Source organism: Dipodomys merriami, unplaced genomic scaffold (genome assembly GCF_024711535.1).
Source record: "Dipodomys merriami isolate MVZ:Mamm:240054 unplaced genomic scaffold, mDipMer1.0.p SCAF_82, whole genome shotgun sequence".
Lineage (NCBI taxonomy): Eukaryota > Metazoa > Chordata > Mammalia > Rodentia > Heteromyidae > Dipodomys > Dipodomys merriami.
In genome coordinates this window covers 944,012-969,341 of record NW_027206424.1, presented here as the reverse complement: position 1 = coordinate 969,341, position 25,330 = coordinate 944,012, and the positions used below count along the sequence as shown (strand labels likewise).

General features: G+C 47.1%; 1 protein-coding gene across 1 annotated transcript in view; it reads right to left on the bottom strand.

Moving 5' to 3' along the window:
- The window catches only part of Fank1 (fibronectin type III and ankyrin repeat domains 1), a 66,765-nt gene that overhangs the window by 8,458 nt on the left and 32,977 nt on the right, over positions 1-25,330 (bottom strand). Inside the window, exons 2-6 of the mRNA XM_070011339.1 lie at positions 17,514-17,691; positions 9,627-9,751; positions 2,571-2,652; positions 1,268-1,342; positions 184-249 (exon numbers count right to left, since the gene is read on the bottom strand). Coding sequence (XP_069867440.1) covers positions 184-249; positions 1,268-1,342; positions 2,571-2,652; positions 9,627-9,751; positions 17,514-17,691 — 526 coding nt within the window. The remainder of the gene's footprint in view (positions 1-183; positions 250-1,267; positions 1,343-2,570; positions 2,653-9,626; positions 9,752-17,513; positions 17,692-25,330) is intronic.

Below are 25,330 nucleotides of genomic sequence, written 5' to 3'. Positions count from 1 at the left end.
CCCTTTTCACTAAAACGTTGGTCCCAAGAACAACAAACCAAAATGGAAGGAAATATTCTGGCTCAATGGAAGGCCCCCCCACCCCCTCCCACACACACACAGGCCTAGGGACACAAGCACAACCCCACGGGGGTGTTTCAGGCCCCTCCTGCCCACCCGCCACCTCCTGTCCCTGCTGCCTACCTGTCCTTGCCACTTCCATTCTTTAGATTCACATCCGTGCCGTTAGAAATTAAGAGTTTCACAAGCCTAAAGGATGCAGGGTTAAAGCAGCAAAGTAAGTGGCTTTGTTGACTTGGAACCCAAGAGAACCCAGAGCCAATCAGAAACAAGACACTCGACACCCATTGGCAACACCTTCTGTTCCATCTTGAGGAGCCAGCTGGTTTTAAAGATACGGCAGTGTTAATCTGGAAGACCACTCAACACTAGAAACAGGTTTTTACTAAGTCGTGAATTATTCATTAATGAATGGCTGGTCAGGGTAAAGACTGGACTATCAAAATAACTCCATCATTTTAACTGCCACTTTTAATATATTCTCAAATGGCAGCATTTAATGGAAATGCCTTTCTTTTTTTCAAAATGGCATTAATTAAAACATAAATGCGACTGAAAAAAATAAATGGTTAACACTTATACTTTGTAAAACAGGTAATGGAGTGTGTCCTTGAAATCACATCAGAGGAACCTGGTGCCTAGAATGTTCCCCGTCCATCTTTTTGCTTGTTTGTTGAAAAGATTCACATTCCAACAACCAGTGTTCCGAGGACATATAAAATCCACTGCATGTGATTAAATGGCTCTCTTCCCTGATCTATGATTGCACATTTTACATTCTCTCCTGCATGCTGCATAACTAGAGGGTAAAAGCAGCTGTGTTAGGGGTGAGATGGGGTGAGAGGGCGGCAGGTCGACAAATGAGGAGGGGGATGCAGTCATAAAATCCAATCTACATCCTACAAAATTACAGGAAAGTGCAGGAAGGGATGGGTTGGAAGGGATGGGTGAGGACGCTGAAGAGGGTGACGTGGAACAAGGTGCACTGTGTCCGTAAGCTTCTTTGTTCAATGAAAACTCCTTTGTTCAACTGAAGATAATAAAAATATAAAATAAATAAAAGCAGCTGCAATGGGAAGCCATTTAATGAGACAGTTTGGGAAAGAGAGAGGAGGCCCCTGGGCCAGCCAGGCTCTTCTGAGGCCCCACCCTGAGGGTGCCCGGTGGGAAGGGAAAGGCTGGAGCCCACGCTCAGAGCACCTCATACCTGGTGTATCCTTTCTGAGCTGCGACCATCAGAGCAGTAAAGCCAAACTTATTGGGAACATCGATCTTGACATGACTTGGGAAAAACAGAGAGAAAAGGGATCAGCATGTGCAACTCTGCATGGCTCCCAGGATAGGGCGCTCCCTGCAGGGCTTACCAAAACTGGCTCCTTTTACCAAAAGTGGCTATTTCTTCTGGGCCAGTGAAGCTTTTTGTATGATTATTGATTTACTTTATTGTTATTGTAGAGGTGATGCACAGAGGGGTTGCAATTTCATGAGTCAGGTAATGAGTACATTTCCTTTCATACGATGTCTTCTGTTCCCTCTTTCTCTCCCAGTCCCTCCCGCCCATCTCCATCCACGGGTTATACAGCTCACTTTCGTCAATGTCCAGCCCACTGAGGCTTTATTATCTTACAATGCCTTGCCTAATATTTTTTAATGATTCAAACAAATGCCTCAGTGCACTTGAAACAGACAGGCTTCTTTCGACCCAGAACCTCTGTGCCCTCTAGCCAATGGGCCCAGCCTCTGACAGTTGAAAACAGTGTTCATCCTGGCCCTACTTCCTAGGCTCCTCCAGCAGGAGCAGGTTTGGTGGAGACCTGAGCCCTCACCTACTGGCAATGAAGCCATGTTGCTCAGAGAGGACGTACAGCTCTTGCTGTCAGCTGAGGAGCTGGGCTCTCTGTGGGAACCTTCTCTTCTCGGATTTAGACACCCATTACAAACCACCTGTCCTCAATTCTTCCTGAAGAAGTAGTTCTGGGTGCCTTGGACCTGGTCGTTTGGACTGAGCGTCTAGATCAGAGAACAGAGGCATCGAACATCTCACCCACAGCAGCTGCATCCACTTTACCTCTAGTGTTCTAGAACCTTCTTGATGACTAAAGTTCTAGAACCTTATAGATGACTTGGTTTCTAGAACCTTCTAGGTTACAAGGCACTTACTGGGTGACTTTCTGATTTCCCCAGAGTGTACAAGTGAACATTCAGGAATGCCATGTACCGAAATGCAAGGGGCAGAAGTTGTTTCTTCGAATAAAATATGACACCCAGACTTGCAATTTCCTTTTACAATTTTTCATTAAATAATTACAAACTGTAATATTTACATGGGGCTTTATGATTGCCTTTATGAACTGTGCTTTACTAACTCACATTCATCACCTGAGATTAATTTGGGAGGCAGTTTCCAAGGAACAGGAAATTTTAAGAAAACAAAATAAAGCTACATTATGTATTTCTATGCACGTTATAGGCATTAAAAAAAAAAAAAGGCCAGCACAGAATTCTCTCACCCTCCTTCTAGTATTCGAAGGAGCAAGTCCTCATCGTTCACATTGACAGCTCGGTGAAAGTGCTCACTGCTTATGGGTTCTCCTGGAGAAATCAGATAGAGAGCAATCACCCCCAGTATAACAAGAGAAGACTGACTCGTCCCAGCTTCGCTCTCCCTCCACCTCCAGGTCGTGTTCATTTCCAGGCAGGCAAAGCTGTGCTCCTAAGAGATCTCACAGTCCCTGCTCAACTGCTTCGTGTGTGTGTGTGTGTGTGTGTGTGTGTGTGTGTGTGTGTGTGTGTGTGTGTGCGCGCGCACATGTGCCCATGTGTGCACACATACACACACACATGCAGGGGCTTGAACTCAGGTCCTGTGTGCTGTCCCCTGACTTTTGCTTCAGGCTACTGCTCTACTATTTGAGCCACAGCTCCACTTCTGGCTTTTTGCTGGTTAATTGCAGACGAGTCTCACAGACTTTCCTGCCCAGTCTGGCTTCAAATGATCCTCAGATCTCAGCTTCCTGAGTAGCTAAGATTATAGGTGTGAGCCACCAGCACTGCTTCTTTTACTGCAAAAGATCTGATTTTCAGATTAAGAGAAAGTTTAGAGCAATTTAAAGTCTTGGGATATGGTCACATTATGAAGTATAGCTTTGTGATTGCTCTTTGGCTACCTGATCCTTTCTGATTTCATAAGGCAAAATCAACATCTCTTAGAAGCAAGGAAACTCAGCAATTGGCACAACATGCTAGTGTGTTATGTGCCAATGAATGGTTAAGCTATTACAACTACTACTACTACTATTACTACTACTACTGCTATTGTAAATTGCTTTAAATTTTGTGAATAAAATATTTAATTCTTCCTTCAGCTTTTCTCCCTGGAGTTTGAAAGAAGGGTCAGCAGGGCACCTATACACGGGGAGGTAGGGAGCATGTGAGAAATCCACACCATGGAGAACAGCGCAGAGAGCAAGCCTGTCTTTCTCAGGAGGGGGAGGAGGACACGGCACAGGGGCATCAGGTCTGCGGGGAGGAGGGGGAGGAGGAGGCAGGTCTACAGGAGCAGAGCGTGGAATGAGAGGCCACAGAGAAGCAGCTCACCTTCCAAGGCATTGTCTCCTGGTTTCACCGGCTGCACATGCCAAGCCTTTCAAAGTTAGACGCCACCGTGATTAAGCAGTGAAGTAAACAGTCAAGTGTGACACATCGGAAATGCCCAACGCACCGCTGTGGCTGAGGTAGGAGCCATGCGAGTGGCAGCTGGCATCACTGCCTGGGCGCCTGCCCCACCCTCGTGCCCGGCCGTGCCCTAGCAGTCCCCTTCTGTAACACCCACCTGTCCAATGCCTCCATGGACATCTGAGGTGACAACCCCTGCTCTAAATAATTCACTGGACAAGCCGCACCAATTCATTAAGACATACTTCCGGAGTAACTTCCAAGCAAGTCATATGCTAAGGCACTGGGGTCACAGAGAACGAGATAGAAGGGGTCCTGTCCTTGCTGATTTACATTGTGTGCCCACTTTCAGACCTTTGCTCCTCTAAATCCTAAAATGCTCCTGTGCAGCAGGCACCAGACTGCCTGGTGAGACTCATCCTGGCTCACTCTCCCGTTATCTGCCCCGCAGAGGTCAGCGGCTTGCATTCCCGCCAGCTCCTGAGAGCAGCGAGTCCGCGGAGCCCCTGGCAGGGACGGCGGGTCCTCACCAGCATGCCTGAGCTGATACCTTCCTTTGTTCAGGTAAAAGCCACTTTGTGACAACCTCAAATTATTTCCTAATGGTTTTGCCTGCTAGACTTTGCCAACCTCTAGATTCTTTTCACCCCACCAGGCTTCCTTTCATCATTCTAATACATCTTTTCAAACCAAAGGCTGGGCATACAAAGTATGTCAAGAACCCATGTGAGTGAGGCCCAGGCCCATGGAGCTCCTGCCCAGCCTTGCCCAGCCCTGCCCAGCCCAGCCCAGCCTTGCCCTGCCCAGCCCAGCTCTGCCCAGCCCAGCCCAGCCCAGCCCAGCTCTGCCCAGCCCAGCCCAGCCCAGCCCACCTCTGCCCTGCCCTGCCCAGCCCAGCCCAGCCCAGCCCAGCCCTGCCCTGCCCAGCTCTGCCCAGCCCAGCCCTGCCCAGCCCAGCCCAGCCCAGCCCTGCCCAGCCCAGCTCTGCCCAGCCCAGCCCAGCCCAGCCCAGCCCTGCCCAGCCCAGCCCTGCCCAGCGTCCCAGGAAAGGCACAAGGCTCAGACTCCTGGAGACACCCGGCAGTGTCATTTTGTTGTCCCCAAGTTGAGTGGGGGTGAGGGGCAAGTTGGGGGGCAATTGAAGGGGTGGGGGTGAGTGGGTGCGCATGAGGTGGGGGGCTGGTATCTAGCAGGGGCCAGCAATGCCAAGGGCACAGGGAAGCCGACAGCCACCAGGACTCACCAGATCCAAAATGTCAGTAGTCCACAGTTAATACCTTTGCCCTCCCCTCCCTACCTCCCCTCCCCAGTTCAGGGTCATGTGACCCATCTTCATCTGAGGTGGATGACGGTGCAGCGGGGGAAGCCAGCTGGGTAGGCTGCCTGCGGAAGGCTCCTGCCATTTCTACTGGAGGACTTCATCCGTGCTTCGTAAATTCTCCTCCCAGCCATGAAACCAAGCCTCGGAAATGCTACGCTGTCCTAGGCCAGCCAGTTAGGAGTGGCCAAAGAGCTCATGGCCGGTCCCACTGCAGTCCTAGCTCCACATCCTTACTGCTTACAGTCACAAAAGCCCAAGTCCACATAAATAAATATATACATAACTTTGCCTAGGACTCTGCTCCTAAGAAGAAAGGTGCTCAGACCTCACTGGGGCTGGGGCTGCAGCTGTGTGCCGGAGGGTTTAGAGAAATCATGAGCTTGCATCCAGGGGAAAAGCTTAGCTCTGTTTTCATGCTGGTTCTGGGGCTTGGACTCAGGGCCTGGGTGCTGCTCCCTTGCTTTTTCAGTTAAGGCTGGTGGCTCTACCACGTGAGTTACTCCATTTCTGGCTTTTTGCTGGTTAAGAGTCTCACGGAGCTGGGTGCAGGTGGCTCCTGCCTGATGGATTCAGTGTATTCTCGCAGCCCTGCTAAATGTTTTGTTGTTGTTGGTCGTGGGGTTTGAACTCTGGGCCTGGGTGCTGTCCCTGCACCCTTCAGCTCAAGGCGAGCATTCTACCGCTTGAGCCACAGCAACAGTTCTGGTTTTCTGGTGGTTCATTGGAGATAAGAGTCTCACAGACTTTCCTGCCAGGGCTGCTTTGAACCATGATCCTCAGATCTCAGCCTCCTGAGTAACTAGGATTACAGGCATGAGCCACCAGTGCCTGGCAGTCTTGCTAAATTAAGGAAGGTTCTGGAAGTACCGACAGCATCCTGTGGACTGAGCACTGTACTCTAGAACCTCTGCCTTACCTGGCAGGGAGGCACTGAGCACCAGAGGCCTCTGTGCAGCACACAGATGTTGGAAGTAAGTCCATAAGTACATCAGCTATGAAAGCATTTGCAGGAAAAAATAAACAAAAAACAACCAGGGAATCTTAGCATTCTGCTACAGCTAAAAAGAAATGCATCAGCCAGGCGCAGTGGCTCACGCCTGTAATCCTAGCTACTCAGGAGACCAAGATCTGAGGATCACGGTTCAAAACCAGCCCTGGGCAGGAAAGTCCGTGAAACTCTTATCTCCAATGAACCACCAGAAAACCGGAAGTGGTGCTGTGGCTCAAGTGGTAGAACACGACCGGCAAAAAAGAAAAAAAGAAAAGAAATGTGTCATAGGAAGAAAGCGACCCTGGCAGGAAAGGAGTGAAGACGCCACCATCGCTCATATTCCTGACTGGCGGATTCCAGCAAAAGGAGGCAGTCTCCAGCTGTCAGGTCTGAGGGCTCCTCTCTTCTTCCCAAGAAGACCCTGCCCCAAGTAGGCAATGGAAGTTTCTACTGGAACCCTGTGAGGTAGATGAGGCCTAGAAAAGTCTCAGCATGAATTTCACAGCGACACAGAGGAGAAATGAAAGGACCTTTGTCTGCCAAGTGTAGCAATTCCTTCTACTCCCACTATAGGCCTGAGTCGGGAAGAACAGAGGAAATTCCAGGCTGGGGAGAACTTTCCATTCCTCCCACCCTGAGACCCTTCTAGCCTTTGTACGTGTGGCCCAAGGGAATGCCATCAATAACTGCATCTGAAAATAACACGGCAGGCGTTGGCCCGTGTGGGTGTGGTTGAGCAGTGCTTCGTAGGGGGGCTGCCTGGCCAGTGAGGTGGGTGGGGACGCACTGGGCACAGGGCACTGGGGGCCTGCGGGAGGGGAGGGACAGAGTGGCCTTGCAGTAAGCCATTGCTCTTGTTCTATAAAGGAGGCTCTAGGCGGCAGCGGAGTCCGCAGATAGTATATGGTGATAGCACCTTTCTTGGTAGAATTTAGGTCTTTATTAAAAGCAGTGAATAAATCATGAACTCATTGGAGAAGATATTTGCCAATTAACAAGTAGCAGCTGTTTTTCTTTCTTTTTTAAGGGCCCAGCTGATTAAAATTGCATGCCTCATTTAGGCAAGAGTCTAATGTACTTTACCTGGGAAAGAAAAAAAAAAGCTGAGCATTCTTTATTCAAACAAAGTACATGCTTTCGTGATTCATTAAAACACTCCCAAAATGAATGCAAATTAGTGGCTCACAGAAGCATTTTCACTTGCTCTGTATAACGTGTGCATTTTTAAATTCTTTGCTTAGCACGAGATGTTATAAATATAACAGTAGCATAAGGGAACAGCAGAGCCAGGACCTCCTCACCAGAGGAAAAGGATCTTCAGCCTTCTGCCCAGTGGAGTCCCAGGAGGCTAGGATGCCCGCATGGCCTCGGGCACTTGTGCCGTGCCTGGCAGAGAAACATTCAAGTGCTCCCCCCCCCATATCAACACCTGGCCACCACCAGCAAGGCCTCACCCCACAGACGGTCTCACCTATTTGCCCGTGAAAGCCATGCAACTGTGAGGAGAGATGATGCTTGGACAGGCCAGCTCTGGCTGCCTCTCCAGAGAGTTGGGCTCCCCTGGCAGCAGATACAGCTGCGGCAGCTGGTGGGCAGACTTAGGCTGGCTACCGCCTTCCCAAAAGAGCTCCCTGTGGCACACTGACTCCCTGGAGACTCTGGCTAGAAGACCCAGAAGCCTCTGTCCTGACATGGACATGACCACCAGTGACCACCTGAAGCCCGCTGTAGTTGGGTCACAGAACCCCCATGTCCACAGCACCTGACAAGTTTAAGTGGCCTTGCCCCATGGGTGGGCAATGGGTCCATCCTTCGACAGACGTGAGTGCAGCCCCGAAGTCCAGTGTTTCTCTTCATACTCTATTCTGCCTCTGGGCCTCAGCTCATTGGTCACCCACCCATCCATCAAGGACCTCCTACTGAAATCCTAGAGATGGCCTCACCCTTCAGGAGCCCACAATCTAGAAGGGAGTCAAAAGGGTAGACAGATCTATAAGAAGCAAGAGGCATGCTGGAGGAGATAACTAACCTCTCCTCGCCCTAGGGAGGAGCTGTTCCGGGAATCAATGCGGAACAGATGCTGCAGGTGAAGCGGGTGTGGTGAGCAAAGCAGGGCCTCCATGTTTCAGGGAGGAGGAACAGAGGCAGGATGTGGGGCAGTGCCCAGGGACCCGGAGGTGGGAGGGGCAGCCCGGCAGGAGGCAGTAGAGACAAGGCCTGGCCAGTTTCCCATGGAGACTATTCCAACGCCAGCCCTGTCTTGCGACTCCTCCTCCACTTTGCCTTCCTCTGCACACAAAGCATTCAATCTCACTTCTCTGCTTTCTCCAACTTCTTTCTTCCTCCTGAGTACTCCAAGGCCCAAACATCTTCCATACAAAAGCCAGTGCTCTCAGCATCCCCAGGTTAAAGACTAGGCCTCCTACCTGATCTGCAGCCCCATAATTGACCATTTCACTCAAAAGTTTTCTCTGAAAGGACATTTTTTTTTCACCACTACTGAGAGCAAAGGGCCCGGCTCAGCTCTAGCTGAGCTCACAGGTCACCACCCTAAGCTCCGGTGCCCTCCTGTCATATTTATGACTGAAGGTGAGACGGACTAACAAAATCAGAATTATCTCTAGCTCCCACAAGAATGTGCACAGACCCAGCTGAAGGCTGCAGAAAACATCCCTGAGGGGCCAGTGGCACACTGACTAAGACTGAAAAGGAGCTTTCCTCACAAAAGGAAGATTTCATTTGTGCAGCCTACAGAAGCCCTGTGCAGTCAGGGGGGCGTCTCTGACCATTTTCATCTTTGCAGATTTCCAGCCCAAAGGGAACCCTGGACACCGTCAGCCTCGAGGTACTGTAAAACCTCAATCTCAGACAATATCTTAGCCCTGGGATGAGACGGATGAGGTCAGAGGCACTGACGGCTCTGATACACTGGTGTGTGCTTGGCCACCACTTCTGTGGGGATCTCCCTCCCAATAGTACTATTGCTTGCTCTCTGTACCCCAAGAGTCAGCCGTCGCTGACCAGCCAAGACACGTGCAAGGAGGCTGCCCAAAGTGGACTGGGCTGAGCAGATCTCCTCGGCCACCCTGTGCCCAATATCCACAGCTGAGCAGTCCTGGCTCCAAACAGCTCTGTTGTAAACGCGTGGTTGCACTTCTCTTAAGTCATGTGACAGCCAGGCCCAAGCAGTAAACAACATTATTGCAGTGCTTAAAGACAGATTCCCCCAGCCAGGTGATGGAGGCTCTGGCCTGTAAACCTAGCTACTCAGAAGGCTGAGATCTGAGGATCACAGTTTGAAGCCAGCCCAGACAGGAAAGGCCAGGAGATTCTTATCTCTAATTAACCACCAGAAAACTGGAAATGAAGCTGTGTCTCAAAGGGGGAGAGCCCTAGCCTTGAGAGGAAAAAAAAAAAAGCTCAGAGATAGTGCACAGGCCTGAGTTCAAGACCCACAACCAAACATAACCAAGATGGAATCCTCTCCACTTTCCATAAGGCTGAGGAAAAGGTGAAATATCTCTACCTCTATTTCTACCTTTGTCTCTATTAAAGGAATGTGAAGGGGTGGGTACTCACGGGTTGTAGACACGGAGATGACAGGGCTGTACTGGTATTCTCCAGAGGGGCTGGTGACCTTCAGTCGAAATTTATATGGTGTCCTGGGCTCCAGACCTTCCACCACATGCTTGGTTGCATATCCCCTAGAGGGGAGGAGACACGCAAGCTGATGATGCCGGGAACCTAATCCAGGGTTCGGTGACCAGACAGGACAAGACCAGCTCCAATACAGCTCTGCTCCTGGTTTTCTGAATTCCTGCAGAAAGGTCGGGTCCTCTATGGTCCCTGTGTCCCCAAGGCCCGGCCAGTGCCTTGAGAAAGAACTGTGTTAACTCTGACATTCAACTTCAGATAACCAAGTTTCAGTTGGAAAGGCCAGGCCACCAATAAGGTCATGTCTGCAATTTTTAAGTGGGGTCTTCTCATGGGTGGGAGGCTGCCACAGGGACAGGACCCAAAGCCCTAAATGCACCAGGGTTTGCTGCTTGTGAGCACCTGCCAGGCCAGCTGAGAGGTTAGACAGCACCTGAGAGACAACTGTAACGTTACGCCGCCCCTAGGGATGCTGGCAGCCATTGCTGAGCACGTCTAGAACAGAAACCTGAATATACATGTCCAGAGGGCACAAGTTTATAGTGTAATAATTTGGAGCCTACAAAATGAGTAACAACAGAGACAGTTGTGGAGCCGGCCTGCTCACCTGCTCAGAGAATGCTGGGAGGCAGATGTTGGGAGACCCCACTCTTCTGCTGAGGGTCTGCCTCTCTAGGAGTAAAGGGCTTCAATGGTGACATTATTATAATAGGTATTATATATAAAATATATGTGACATATATTGTTATTATTTTAGTATATATATTTTCCCAAAATGGCTCAAAACCTCAGGCTCCCTTTTCTGCCAAAGGTCTTTATCAGTATCTGGCTAAATTCTAACCCATTTTCAAACCTAAACACACATTTTTTTCTTTCCTCATACTTCGAAGACTTTTTTTTTGGTGGTGGGAGTACCAATACTGGGGCTTGAACTCATGGCTCTTTCCCACTCAACACTGAGCCACACCTCTACTTCTGTTTTTTTTTTTTTTCTGGTTAACTGGGGACAAGAATCTTATGGACTTTGTGCCCACTCTGGCTTTTAACCACGATCCTCAGATCTTAGCCTCCTGAACAGCTAGCATTACAGAATAGGGTGACTGACATCTGGCTAAAGGCTCAATTTGGGAGAGGAGCATATACAATGTCCAGCTTTTTCTTCTTTTCCCCTTCACTCCAGCCCTCCTCCTTCTCTCCCTTCAGCTACTTTAGCCCACTCCATCTACTCCAAGCCTTTGTTTCCTCAGATTATTTTTCTGCTTCTAACATTTTCTTTTTCATTCTCAGCAGATCTTCAGAGGCTAAAATCATACGTTGAGATTCACAGCTAACACTTCAAGGATGTTTCTGGCAAACCCAAATATTTATGCAGCAATTCTATTCCTTGTAACTCAACAAATATGACTAGTGCTCTCTCCTAGCAAGATGCTAGACCAGGCTGGAAAGCAGCCATGGACCAGCTCAGGGCCGAGGCAAACTGGAGGACAGGTTAGCGCGCTCCCTGCTGAAGCATGAGGAAGACAGGGAGGAAGGACAGCTTCAGCGGTTGAACTGACAGTGCTGGATGAACTGACGGTGTTGGAGCTCACAGGGTGACTGGGAGAAGCTCGCCTGAAAACGTGGCTTCAGATCTAGAAAGGGCGGAGGGCATGGTGGCTCCCCTGGCCTACTAATCAAACAGATTTGTCCACTCAGCCATAGAGCCTGCTGGGCAAGCAGCCTCTCCCCTGATAAAGGAGGGATGGCAGAAGGGTGGGGCTGGAAGCAGACCCAGAGCGGGACTCCTGAAAGAAAAAAACAAAACCACCCTGGAGGCCTTTTGAACTGTTCCTGCAAAATTTCTCCTTCTGCATGTAGAGAGCATCCTCCAGGAGGCATCCTCCGTGATCGCCCGGCACGTGTGTGGAGGCACGGGTCAGAAGGACACTGACGTGGTAGAACAGGGCCCAGCGCCCCGACCAGGGCAAGCCCCAGACATGGAAGAGGCTGGAGCATCCAGGGAGAGGGCCTCCGTGACACAGGGAGACCCACACAACCATTTCTGAGAGCTGAGAAACGTGCCTAAGACCATCCTTCCTGCTTCCTTTCTCTTTCATCATCCACCACGTCCTAAGCACTTGGTGATCCCCTTTGCACCATGAGTTACTTCAGACGACAAAACCTAAGTGATTTCCTGGGCTCAGCGCCAGCAGGGCCATGAAAACAACGATGCCTCAAGCCCCTCAAATGTGGCTCTGCTTCGCCGCTTTTTTTTTTTCCCTGAGGGACTCAACTGTGATGAGAGATTATCGTTGCTTGAAGAACACCTTTCAATGCCTAAAGGAGGTTGGATGCATGAGAAGGCTTGTTTCATTGGCCTCTGAGAGTCCTAGCACTCCTGTGAGAACGTGGAGAAACAGAATAGCTCCCACGTGGTGCCACTCTGAGCCTGAGCTGTCCCAGGCTTTGACTGCCTTCATTTGCGCCCTTAGGAGCTAACAAGTCAAAGGACCAATCTCCCTTCTGGGGAAAGGCCATTCGGTGTGAGACAGTCACGGGAAGATGGCAGTTTGTAAAGGGGGAGAAAGCAGGCCCAGTAGCCACCTGTAGCCTCAGGCAAACAGCAGATGCATGGGGCAAGAATGAAGCCACTGGGTTCCTCCAGCCCCAGCAGAGCCTCCAAGACCATGTGGAGCCCAGCACCAGCCCCAGGCTCCCCAGATCATAGACGGTGAGCCACTATGTAACTATTCTGCTTGAGCCACCGAGTCTAGGGGTGGGTGGTTACACAGCAATAGAGAGTACATCATGCATCAGCAAAGGAAAGAGAAAGTTATTAGTCAATAAAAAAATGAATCTCAGTGACATTAAAAATATGTGAAGCTGGGCACTGGTGGCTCACATCTGTAATCCTAGCTCCTCAGGCAGCTGAGATCTGAGGACCACAGTTTGTAGCCAACCTAGACAGGAAAATCTATGAGATTTTCCAATTAATCAGCAAAAAGCCAGAAGTGAAAGTGTAGCTCAAGTGGTAGAGAGCCAACTTTGAGCCAAAAAGCTAAGCAAGAGCATGAAGCCCTAAAGAAAAAAAAAAGGAAAAATAAAATATCTGAGTACAGAAAACAAGGAAATAGATAGTTGTGAAAAGTAAATATATAAACACACTTACCATAAAAATACCAGCTCTTGGGGCTGGGAAGGTGGCTCATAGACCAGGACAAATATTCCGAAAAACTTTATGGGCTATAGAAAAGAATTCTTAAAACTAAAATGCCAGCTGGGCATAAACTACTCAGGAACAGGTGGGTTTTATAGGTACATGAGTTTAGATCTATGCTATGGTTTGGGTTGGTTTTGGTCCCTAAATGTCCCTTGGCTATCTTCTTATACCTAATATCTGACTCACTGGCAAGTGTCTTATAATTGTATTTCTGAGAATGGGTCTTATTAAGTTGCCCGGGATGGCACCAAACTCCTACGCTCAAGTGATCCTCCCATCTTGGCTTCGGGAGGCACTGTGTGCCAGCTACACCAGCAAATGTTTAAATCTATCTTTAAACCATCTTGTGATCAAGCCCTTCTCACACTGCTCTGTGATCTCCCACCTCAATTACTGCAAGTGTTTCCTAATTAGTCCTCGCTGCGGCTTGCAGCCCTGCCTCCTGCGGCCTCAGCTCAGCCAGCAGCCACTGAGGCGAAGAAAGCACAGGCCAGACACGCCTCTCCTCAGTTTTCTGGATGACCCCAGGCCCATGTGGTGGCCCCTTGATCTCACCCCCTCCTCTCAACCTCGGCCCCTTCTGCAGCATGCCGGCTCACACCTGCCTCAAGTTTGGTTTTGTTTTTATGCTGGTCCTGGGGCTTGAACACAGGACCTGGGCGCTGTCCTAGAGCCCCTTTGCGCTCAAGGCTAGCGCTCTACCACTTGACCACAGCACCACTTCCGGCTTTTTCTGAGCGGTTTATTGGAGATGGGAGAGTCTCACAGACTTTCCTGGCCAAGCTGGCTTTGTGATCCTCAGATGTCAGCCTCCTGAGTAGCTAGGAATATGGGTGTGAGCCCGTATTCTACCTTAGGTTTTCTACTTGGCATTGTTCTGCCTGGAGAGCCCCCCACCGCCGCCCCCAACATCCCTCACCTGTCCTCTCTTCCTTCAAAAGTCTTCAGAAGTTTCTTTCTCAGTGAAGACTTCCTCTTCTCCAGCCCAGACCCCTACCTTTTCCTATGCTTTATCTCCTGGGATTTATTACCATTGCACATGCCATATATTTTTACTTATGTGTACTTTGTACAATTTGTTTTCCCCAGCATGTCTGTCCCCAATGCCAAATCTCATCTGGCACATTGTGGGGGCTCAGTAGCACACATAATGGAGTGGATGAATTGCACAATATGGGCACCTGTTACCACAGGAATGTGGGGAGAACAGTAAGGACACCTCTCAGAGGAGGCCAGAAAAAGGATAGGATGATGGAATTTGTCCAAACAGGGAGAAGAGCAAAGCTCGCATGCAGAAAAGGTCAGGTCATAGTCAAGGGGCAGAAAGTAGACTTGACGGAAGAGTTTATGCTGAGAAGAGAGAAGAAGAAAGGAAGGGAGGAAGGGAAGCAGAGAGGAAGGAAGGAAAGGAGGAAGGGAGGGAGGGAGGGAAAGAGGAGGGGAGGGAGGGTGGGCAGGAGAGAGGGAGGAAAGAAGGGGCAGGCAGGAAGACACAGTCAGGCTGGTTAGGCCAATTATGAAAGGCAGCAATGTTTGACTTAAGACTTTGACCTTCATCCTCCAGGCAGGAGAGATCCATTGAGGATCATCTAATTAAAAGATTAAAAAGAAAATCATCCAAGTACCAGTGGCTCATACCTAGCTACTCAGGAGTCTGCGATCTGAGGATCAAGGCTTGAATCCAGCCTGGGCAGGGAAGTTGCGATCTGAGGATCAAGGCTTGAATCCAGCCTGGGCAGGGAAGTCCATAAGACTCTTACCTCTAATTAACAACAACAACAAAAAACCCGAAGTAGAAGTGTGACTCAGATGGTAGCGTACCATCCTTGAGCTGAAAAATGCTAAGGGACAGCACCTAGGCCCTGAGTTCATACCTCAGGATTAGCATGTTCTCTCTCTCTCTCTCTCTCTCTCTCTCTCTCTCTCTCTCTCTCTCTCTCTCTCTCTCTCTCTCTCTCTCACACACACACACACACACACACACACACACACACACACACACACACAGAGATTGAATGAAGGCATAGAAGACACAGGAAGAGGAGCAAGGCCAACTTGTGGGTCTGGAAAGCTTCAAAGAAGCACCAGGAAGGAGTCTGTGTCCTGATGGAGTGAACTGCTCAGTCTCTTAAGGACTTTAGAAAAGGAAAATTCACAAAACTAGATGATTAGCTCCTTGACGCAATGGAGGCAAGCCTCCTGTGAACACATATGAGCCATCCAAGATACACTGGTGACAGAGACAGATAGGCACAGAAAGTGACAAGCCAGGAAGAGGGTTCTCCTTCACAGCCCCATGTCAGATGGTCTAGATCATTACTTGGTTAAAGACAGACATTTGCTCCTTTGGATGATAACTGGAGAAAGTGAGCAAAGAAGCAAAGCAGGTGAAGGCTGATATAGTCTGCTTCTGCCACCTAGCGTCAGACTTGGGCTGAGTAGTTCTCCAAGGGAGCTTTGGCCATTCACCATTGCCTGGGAGCTGCAGGCAGCCCTGCTGGCCCTACTGGCCCTGCAATGCCAGGCGATCCTCCATTCTCTGGCAGCCAGGGGTGCAGACAGAAAGTAAATGATGCAGAGACAAATGCCAGTCTGAGGCCGGTGCACGTGGCTGCTGTTTCTCTCTGCCTACCCAGCCATTAAACAAAAGGCAAAGGTTCAGGAAAGGAATGCCTCTGGTGGCCTTCTTCCCATAACCAAGAACAACGTACAAGAGAAGGAAGTAGAGAAGAAAATGACACCTTTGTCCTTGTCCATGCCTTGAGATTGAAGCTACCTCTGCAGACATGACATGGTTAAAATAACATCTTTGGGGTAGTCAAGTCAGGAATTATTCTCACATGGTAGCTATAATTTTAGCAATTTTTCTGGTGGCTTAGGTATAAAGAAATGTTTCTGAAATATCAGGGATATTATCATTCAGGCAACAGCTAAAGTACATGTGTGTGCATATGTATGTGTGGGCATGTTTGTGGTGTGTGCGCGTGTGTGTGGTGTATATATGTGTGCATGGTGTGTGTGTCCATGGGTATGTGTCGTGTACGTATTGTGTGGTGTGTGCATTTGTGTATTCTGTAGTGTATGTGCATGTGTATGGCATGTTTGGTATATGTGTGTGGGGTGGGGGGTGTATGGTATGTGTGGTGTACTGTGTGGTGTTTATTGGTGGGTGTGTGTGTGCATGTGCATGTGTGTACCTATGAAGAAAGTTAAAGAAAGTTGACCAGGGACACTGGTGCAGCTGGCCAGGCGGATCACGTGGGTCCCCTCCCACTTCCCACATCAGTGCAACCGGTGATGGGATGATCTGTGTTCTGACTACTGCCCATCTGCTGGTGATGACGCTTCACATCACTCGGCGGGAGCCAGGATCGGTACACAGGCAAACTTTCTCAAGATGATTTCACACAACTGAATAGGGATCTACAATTACCACAAGGTAAAGACCAAATCTCTATCTTCTTTCTGGTATTTCTGAATCACCAAAATAGAGCCATTTTGCAAGTGCTAAAGCTGCCAGAGAAAGAGTCAGTCAGTGCTGATATGCGGACTAAGAGTAGTGACCTCTTGGTCTCTTCTAATGACGCTTTTACTCCTTGCCCAACCCCTTGCCAGCTGGCACTGCCTAGGAGCTGGAGATAGAGGTCTATGCATTTGTAGTGAGCTTTCCTGCCTCAGGGACTTTGGATACTGGCGAGGAGACAGAACAGAAGCCAGCAAACAAGCTCCAGAGAGCTCAGATGAGGTTTTAAGCAGATGGAGCCACCTGGTGGGGGTAAGGAGAATGGCAGTGCTGAGCAGCCCTTTGAGGAGGGAGGGGAGGGTTCGTCTGAAACTTGCATGCTGGAAAGGAACCAGCCAAATAAAACCCAAGGAAATGCACTCAAAAGAAAGCTATGAGTGCGCTCCTGACCTAGGAGCCACCCTGGCTGCACCCGGCTAAGTGGCCAATTTGGCCAGAGAGAGTTGACATAGGACGGTGGTATGAGGAAAGATCAGAGCCATTGGCCAGGCAGATACATGGGTCTAGACCCACCTCCACGAACAAAACAACCTAATGGGAACCCTCATTTAATTTCAGGAAAGTAGCTTTCATTTCTGTCACTACATTTCAGATTTTTTAAATGTACCACTAGCCAGGTGCTGGTGGCCCATGCCTGTCATCCTAGCTGATCAGGAGGCCGATATCTGAGGACCGAAGTTCAAAGCCAGCCTAGGCAGTACAGTCTGTGAGACTCTTATCTACGCTTAATCATCAAAAAAAGCCAGACAAATGAAAGACAGAGCTGTGGCTCAGGTGCTAGAATACTAGCCTTGAGCAAAAGAAGCTCAGGAACAGCACTCAGGCTTGATTTCAACCCCCAGGACTGGCATTAAAAAAAAAAAAAATACCATTAGGCTCTTTCAGAAGTCACAGATACCCTCAAAGGTATGAGAGGTTTCATTTCAAAGTTACTGCTAATGCTTACTTTCTAAAAATTATGACCCATAAAAAACATAACACATTCTTTTCTTTCATTTCAAAATGAGCCCAGCTTTTTAGAGACAACAGGAATTGTTCTAGATCACCAGGAAGTTGAAGCAAAACAGTAAGCAATTCGACTTGCACCTACGTATAAATGATACCGTAAGTGTGCATTTTGGGGTCTTCCTCTTCTATGGAGAACCTGAGCCACTGATCCTGGGGTCCTTGCCGCGTCATTGTTTTTTCCAGATCCCAGTACAATTCGATGCTGTGATGCGTCACTTTGCCCACGACTGGTGGATGAGGCTTGAAGGATGGTATGATTTCTAAAAAGAGAATGACACGGGAGTTTAGGATCCCAGGCCAATAAGGACTTGGGGCCGGCTGAGCAGATTCTGACCGTGCAGTGATCTGATTGCTACCTGCACATCTGGCACACAGACAGGGCTGAAGGGATGTGAGCCTCGGCCAGCACAGGGACCCCACACTCTTGCCACAAGGGGACCGCGACACACCATGCCACTGGTGTCATCTCCACTCCCAGGCTCTCCAGATGGCAATTAACATAGTCACCAACTAACTTGATCTTTCAATGGCTGAAACTCAGTTTGCTGTGCTAATCCTTCAGCGATCTGACTCAGGTATGGCCAAGAGACAAACGCTGTATCTGGTCCAAATCTTTACAACACAGATGACAAAGGGTTGACATTTTATCTATATAAACAGCTTTTACAAACTAACCAAGAAAAAAAAACCAATGTCTAACCAAGACAAACAAAAAACAAAGTCTAATCCCAATCAAGGTAAGAGATGAGCAGTGCACTGAACAGCAAAGCAAACAGTCCGTGTGATACAGGAAAAGAGCCCCAGGTTCCCCAGGGTTTCCAGAAATTGGAAGCAATGAGCTGTAATTGTTCATCTACTCAGAGACCTAAGAGGGATATCATCATGACTGGAAGTGAGAGTATTGAAGAACATACTCTCATTCACTGGCTGTGGAAATACACATCATAGCCTTTGTTCTACATTTTGATTAGCATCAGTTAGTTGCTCAACAGGTTTTCATTTGGCTTGTCCATGTATCCATACAATGTGGTCAGGATCATCCCCTCCAACACTCTCTCTCCTCTTTCCCTCTCTTCCTCCCTTCCTCCTTCCAAACTCAACTAAACTCAACCTCAATCTTCCTTGTTACAATGTCCTAATAAAGCACACTGATCATGTCCATCTCCCTTCACACTCTCAGTTCACCCTCGCCCTCCTACTAGTATCCATACCCTACACTGTTTTACACTCTTGTCATTCAATTTTTTAATTGTAGCTTTTTTAGAAAGCTAAAAAGGAAGCATATAACCAGCACTGGTTGCTCATGCCTGTAATTATAGCTACTCTAGAAGCTGAGATCTGAAAACTGAAGTTCAGAGCCAGTCAGGGCATATAAAACTGAGAGACTCTTATTTCCAATTAACCAGCAAAAGGCCAGATGTGGAAGTATGGCTCAAGTGGTAGAGCACCAATCTTTGGCAAAAAAAAAAGAAAAGAAAAAGTTCATGCCTTTTGAAATTGAGTTCAAACGTTTGTATGAGCACATGTATGTGCCCACACGTGTGCACACACACATATACATACATACACAGACACAGCATCAATTAAGAGTAATCTTTACAAACTCTTTTTTTTTGTGCTTATGTGGTGCTGAGGAATCGAACCCAGGGCCTCAGGCATGCAAAGCAAGCACTCTACCACTGAGCCACCTTCCCAGCCCCATACACTCTCTTTAATCCTGCATTCCTACCTCTTTGAACAATTTCCACAGAGCCTTAACAAACACTGAGACACACATACAAGAACATTAACTACTAGAGTCTTCAGCCATTTAGAAACCGGGCACATAAATTACAGTATATCCAAAGCATGTAGTAATAGTCTTTAAAAGGAAATTGGTTTGATAGATGCTTTGAGATGCTTTTCCTGAAGTACTTTTTGACAAAAAACTAACCATAAAGAAAACTATACATTGCCCATTTCTGTAAATGATATGGTGTCTAGACAGGGCATGCCAGGTTGGTGCCCTTGAGGGCCTCTGGTCTCTATTGTTTTTGTCTTCATGCTATGTTTGAGTTTCTTAAATTTTTAAGTTTCTATGCCCATGTCTTCCACTCTTTTTGAAACCTCTCCCTGAATCTCAGTGCATTTTAGACCTCAGGTATATCATTGATTTACCACATTGGTTATTCAAAAAGGATTCTGTACTTCACTTGAGACAAGATTCCACGTAGCTGGCCACTGGCTCTCTGAAGACCATGGGGGCTCCTGCCATGTGGCCCCACTGAGAAAGTCTGGGTAGCCCTGGCCCTGCCCGCCCTTAGCCAGCAGGGCACACAGCCAATTATTTCCTTTTCAGTGAGATCCAGAGATAAGCCAGAGAGACAGACTGTAAATTCATGTTTCCCTAACTTTATTTTCCAAACACTTACAGGAAGCATGGTAGAACTGGATAGAACTGGGATTGAATACATTGCTTTGAAATAAAGTCAAAGATATATATCTCAAAGTGCTTATGTTACTTAAATCACATGTAAAAGGTATATAAATTGTAGTATCTTTCAGGCTGTGAAACCCCATATAGTAGCTAAACAAAACTAATCCTATATAAGTATGGACATAGATAAATCTCAAATGGGGGGAAAAGAATCTACAAAAAAGATACACTGCACTGTTGATATAGCAACACTGTTTATGAACACATAACACATGGTTACGGTTGATGTTGCTGGCCCCTCCCCCACTGGGGAGGGGGAACGTATGCAGGCAGGCAGGATATCTCATCACTCTGGCTGTAAGGTTTTGGGTGGGGTTGTTTGTTTAGGAGTGAGAAATATGGGAGGTTTAAGTTAGGGCTTCCCATTTGTTCTACTGCTTGAGCCACACTCCAGGTCTATTAGCTTTAGATATTTTTAAGATAGAGCCTTGGTTTTTGCTCGTCAGCCCGAACCATGGTCCCCCTATTTATACTTCCAGCATAGCTGGGAGAACATGTGTGTGCCACCATGTCTAGCCTTTTCTGTTGAGAGAGGATCTCATGAACTCTTTGCTAGGATGGCTGTAATCTTGATCTCCCAATCGGAGATCTCCCTACCTGCCTTCAGATAGGATGACAGACATCCACCACTGTTACCTAGTTAAGATTTTTTTTTTAATAAAGTGAACTTTAGACACATGTAATGAAATGTTCTGACCTACATGGCATAATTGGGTTCATGTTAATTGGCTGTTATTTTGGTAGGCTTGAAATACTAGTTCCTGAAACTAATTATAAAAATTAATGATACCCGTTGCTCTTGTGGGGCTCCTGGTTTTCTTGGCAAGAATGAGTGATATCCTGGCATCCTGGCTGGCACATGCAGTGACTCATACGGTCACATCAAGACATCCTGGCTGCACAGGTCTGGAAGACTAACAGAACACCCCACCAGAGCTCACATTTCAATTCCAAGACAACTAGCCTAAAGTCCCATCAGAACTCATGACAGTCCAGGACTTCTAAGTGAATGTCAGGGCTCAAAGGGACAAACGAGAGTGCTCACTGTGAGTTTGTAAGAGAAGGTAGAGAATGTTAGTAATCCTGGAAACTCAAGAGTTTCTCGTGCCTTCATCCTCACTAGTCCCTGTACAGACCTAAGAGCTCTCCCTCAGCTTGGCATCAAGCAGCAATGGTCATGCCCCAGCCCCAGCCATGTGCCACTTCTAGCTGCGGGCTTGTGACAGAGTTGGAACTTTACTGCTGTCTTCACCCCTCCAGATCTGGTACAGATCCCAGCCAAGGTGGAAGTCTGGAAAGTTCCGTTATTACTAGCCACCAAAGTTACTGGTACCATGGCTTCTTGCACACCCACCCCAGCTGTGGGCCAACTGACTGTCAAATTCTTCTAGGAGCACTGACACTTGGTGCACAGACCACCAATGCCTCCACTGTCATGTCCCACCTTGATGCAAAGTTTAGCAAGATGCAAATGCTCACTTAGGTAAGAACTGCTCTTTGGCAGAAAGCTGTTGATGCCAGATAGGCTCTCTGGATGGTCAAATGTTCTTAGCAGGTAAGAGCAAGTTATTTTTAGGTTGGTAAAGTATAGTAAGTGAAATGAATTGAGTTTTTCCCTTTCTCACCAAACTAGACCAATCTGATAGATGTGTTTAACCATTACAGTATTAACCTGTATTATTTGTGTTTTCTCTTTGGTAAAAATTCTGTTACTTGGGTCTGAATTCAAGGGCTTGCTGGGCAGGTACTACAGTACTAGTCACACTGCCCAGCCCTGCTGTTCTCATTGTAATCTGCTAACATATAAATTTTATGATGCTTATTTAGGACCCTAAAACATACACCTTAAAGGTCACTGGCAAACATCATAGTGACAGGGAACAGCCTGAGGCTTGGAAGCTGGCAGAAGCAGCAAACCACAGCCCGCTCGCTGGAGGAGGACAAGGGCGGCAGACACGGCAGTTTGTGCCAAGTACTGCTGTAACTGCCTTCCTCGTTCAGCTAACCTTCGCCACATCTAATGTCAGCCATCTGCAGTGTAAGGGTTTGCATTATCTCAACTGTTAACAACAGAGTCATAGAGAAGTTAAGTAACTTGCACAAGGTCACACAGAATTGACTGGCAGAACCAGTATTCAAACACAGATGGTCTGGCTGAGAAATTCCTAACTCTATACTCTTCTGCCTCTTAATAACACATATATAAGACATAGATCTGGGATGGAAAAATAAAATCTACTCTTACAGGCTCCTGCTCCAGATTTCCTCACACCATTTAGTCTAAATCAGCTTTAACCTATGAACTAACTTGACCTTGAACCCTCAAGAAAGTGTTTAAATATTAAGAACAGACAGAGAATGGTTTGAATGACATTCAGGGACAGTAGATGTGGGAGGGGGCAGTGCAGGCAGTGCGGGCAGCCTCCACAGAGCTGGTCTGCAGGGACACAGGCCGGCAAAAGGAAGCTAGTATAAGAAGCCCATAGCAGCCGGGGTGGAGGCTGAGACGGCAGACACTGAGTGTGATAGGCCAGCAGGAGCTGCAGAGGCTGTGTGAGATACAGCGGAGCAAGGCTGGGGGGGGGGGGGCGAGGGCCAGGTGGTAGGATGGAAGCAGAACAAGTGGGACTACCTGTAGGTCCATCTGGTGGAAGGACTGTTATTAGGGCAGAGAATGCGCCATGTGCTGGGGACTTCTGAATCCATCTGACTGTCAGGATTCCAGAGAATTCCATTATCTCCACGCTTTACAGCAAGTTACTGTCGCAAAGAGAGGCTCTGTCTAGCCATGACCTCAGCCCTGGCCACCTGAGTGACACATCCTTCCTTATGTGACAAAAGTCAACATTTTAAAAACCTCAAAAGCTAGTTATTCAGTGAACCACAATGTTGACAGTCAGACTTGCATGTGTTTTCCCACATTCTGCATGGTTTTTATAAGATGTATTAACACATTCATAAACACGATTTTCATGCTTTATTTGTGTATGCAAAACTTTTTAAACTCTTTTTCTCCCTGAGCATTAGTATCAGATCTTTTCCTTATTTATAATTGGTAGCCAGACTTAGTCACATAAATTTATTTACAAAACCAGGAGTAAATATTTTTCTAACTATTAAAAAGAAAAAAAAAGCTACTTGGAAGGCTAAGATTGAAAGGGAATGGAGAGAATCATGATTTGAGGCCAACCATGTGCAAAAAAGCTAGCAAGATCCTCATCTCAACCAATCAGCTGGGTGTGGTAGCAAGTGCCTGCCATCATAGCTATATGTGGACACGGTATTAGACTAGCCTTGGGCAAAAATGTGAACCCTCACCTGAAAAGTAACTAAGGCAAGGGCTGGGGCATGACTCAGATAAAAGATTCTGAGTTCAAACCCCAGGACCATCAAAAGATAGGTAGGTAGGTAGGTAGGTAGGTAGGTAGATAGATAGATAGATAGATAGATAGATAGATAGATAGATAGATAGATAGATAGATAGATAGGTAGGTAGGTAGGTAGGTAGGTAGGTAGGTAGGTAGATAGATAGATAGATAGATAGATAGATAGATAGATAGATAGATAGATAGATAGATAGATAGATAGATAGATAGATGAGAGAAAAATAAGACCTTAGAATCTGTTTTTCATGGTTCCTTTAAACAATTGATGGGAATCTTCTAACTTTTCTTATCTTACAAGTTTCTATCCTGAAAGAAAAACAAAAGGAAAAAACAAAAGGACAACAAAGTGAGAGTTGTATGAGAACTGATAGGCATGCTATACTGAGAAGCTTTTTTAAAGGCTGTTATTATCTGAATCCAAGACCAGAACACTGTGCTGCTGTGCCATCTGCCCAGCCATGCTGGCGACAGAGCAGCAGAAGGGCTGGGTGCAGTCACTGTCCAGCCTCCAGGTCACTCTGAAGAGGAATCATCACAGCTCTCAACAAGAGATGCACACCAGGTTATAGGCTTGAGTGCAGACCACTGCAAAGCTTGAGTAAGCCATTTCACTGCATTCGTGTCCTCGAGTTCTGAAAGGACTGTAGAGAATGATTAACACAAATACACAGAATATTATGACAGCCCTCCCACCCTTTCTCTCTTCATTTGTCTACCTTCCCTTGACTTCACCCCTCCCCCAGCACCTCAAGTTCGATTCCTGATATTTTGTGAGTTGTTCAGGGGAGTTACACCATTGCAAATTTCACCTGCATATACCCTTAGTTCATATGCATACAACCTTGTGTACGTTTACATATATATTCATAAATTAGATATAACTTCCATATATGAGGGAAAACATGTATCCTTTGTATCTCTGAGCTTGACTTACTTAATTTCTTCCAAGTCCCATCCATCTCTCTGCAAATGACATAATGTCATTCTTTCTAGTGAATGAGTAAAATTCCATTGTTTATATACACCACATTTTCTTGATCCATTCATCCATTGAAGGGCATCTGGGCTGTTTCTATAATTAGGAAATAGTACGGCAATGAACATGATTGTGCAAGTGGCTTTACTGTATCCTGACTTGTAGTTTTTTGGATAAATGCCCAGGAGTGGTATTGCTGGATCATAAGGTAGTTCTACAGTTAGGGTTTTTGTTGTTGTTGTTGTTGTTTTTTGAGGAATCTCCATACTGCTTTCCTGAGTGGTCACACCAGTTTATATTCCCACCAATGGTATATTAGGGTTCCTTTTCCCTCACATTCACTCCAGCATCTGCTGCTGTTGTTTGTATTTTTGATAATGGCCCCATTCTAACTGAGATGAGATGGAATATCAGTCTTGTTTTGATTTGCATTTCCTTTATGCCTTGAGATGTTCAGCATTTTTTTCATGTCTATTGGCCATTTTTACTTCTGAGAAGTCTCTGTTTAGCTCCTTTGCCCATTTATTAACTGGGTTATTAACTCTTTGAAGATTCAGTTTCTTGAGCTCAAGGTATTCTTATGATAAACAATTGACTATCATTTCAAAACTTACAGCTGGGCAAAGTGGTGCATACCTATAATCCCAGCACTCTGAAGGAAAGAAGGAGGACTGTGTGTTCAAGTAGCATGGGCTACTTAGTGAAAGCCTGTCTTAAAACAAACAACAACAAAAGCTATGAGAGAACCAGACCCTGAGATGAGTGCTATGATTAATAGCATAAAAAAGGGAAGTTATGAAAAGAAAAAATGTGACTATATTCATTATATAAATGTAGACACCAGCCAGGGTTGCGTTCCTACCACAAATATTAAGGAAAGAAAAAAAACTGAAAGTTTACTAAGATCAGTTTCGTTGGCGAGGAACACCTGCATCCTGGCCAATGAGGAGGGAGGCATCTCGCGGAGGGACAGCCCTACAGAGAACAGCAGGGCCATTTATCAAGGCTTGACCAGGTATTTACGGCAGCCAGAAATCAAAAACACATTCGAAATCAACATG